Source organism: Varanus komodoensis, unplaced genomic scaffold, assembly GCF_004798865.1.
Source record: "Varanus komodoensis strain SLA01 unplaced genomic scaffold, ASM479886v1 scaffold708, whole genome shotgun sequence".
NCBI lineage: Eukaryota > Metazoa > Chordata > Lepidosauria > Squamata > Varanidae > Varanus > Varanus komodoensis.
Window position 1 is genome coordinate 27,509 of NW_025336357.1, and position 575 is coordinate 28,083.

Here is a 575-nt window from a genome sequence, read left to right on the forward strand (position 1 = left end):
GAACTCATACACCCATTAAGAGGACAACTGTCTAAACCAGCCTACTGAGTAAGTGATCTCAGGCCTTCCTGCCAATTGTTCCTCCAGCAGCAGGAACCCCCATCAGAGTGGCATGAAGCCAGAAAAGCCAACAAGTGAGGGTCTCTTTCACTCTGTGTTGCTCCCTTCACACAGGTTGACCCTTTTCTCTATCCAGGTAGGGAATCATTATTTTAATTTAAGCTACCTGCAAACTTGCTGAACTCCAATAAAAGGCTGTGATTCTAAAGCTTTTGTCTCCATTTGCAGAAAAGGGAGAATGGGGAGGAATGCCCTCATGATGCTTGGTTCATGAAACCTCCTCTTGACAGGAGAGGGTGCAATTAATCTTATGCCATACTTGTGGGTTTTCTGAGGTGCAGCTTGTTGGCCCTAAATGCGCAGAGGTAAACTGGTCTGGTCCAGCAGGGCTTTTTTACTAATTGCATGTCTTCATCCCCTTCATGGATCACTGCCTTGCAAAGGCAAGGCTGCTTGTGTAGCACAAGGAAGCTTTCAATTATGTCATTCAGGGGCACCCAAGACAGACAGGTCAC

The 575-nt window shown here is 46.6% G+C and overlaps 1 protein-coding gene across 1 annotated transcript in view; it reads left to right on the forward strand.

Annotated features, from left to right (window-relative positions):
• LOC123034685 (vomeronasal type-2 receptor 26-like) overlaps positions 1 to 179 on the forward strand; it is a gene marked incomplete at its 5' end in the record, with an annotated part of 1,501 nt that extends 1,322 nt beyond the window's left edge. The window contains one exon of the mRNA XM_044452236.1: positions 175 to 179. Coding sequence (XP_044308171.1) covers positions 175 to 179 — 5 coding nt within the window. The remainder of the gene's footprint in view (positions 1 to 174) is intronic.
• Positions 180 to 575: the final 396 nt, after the last annotated feature.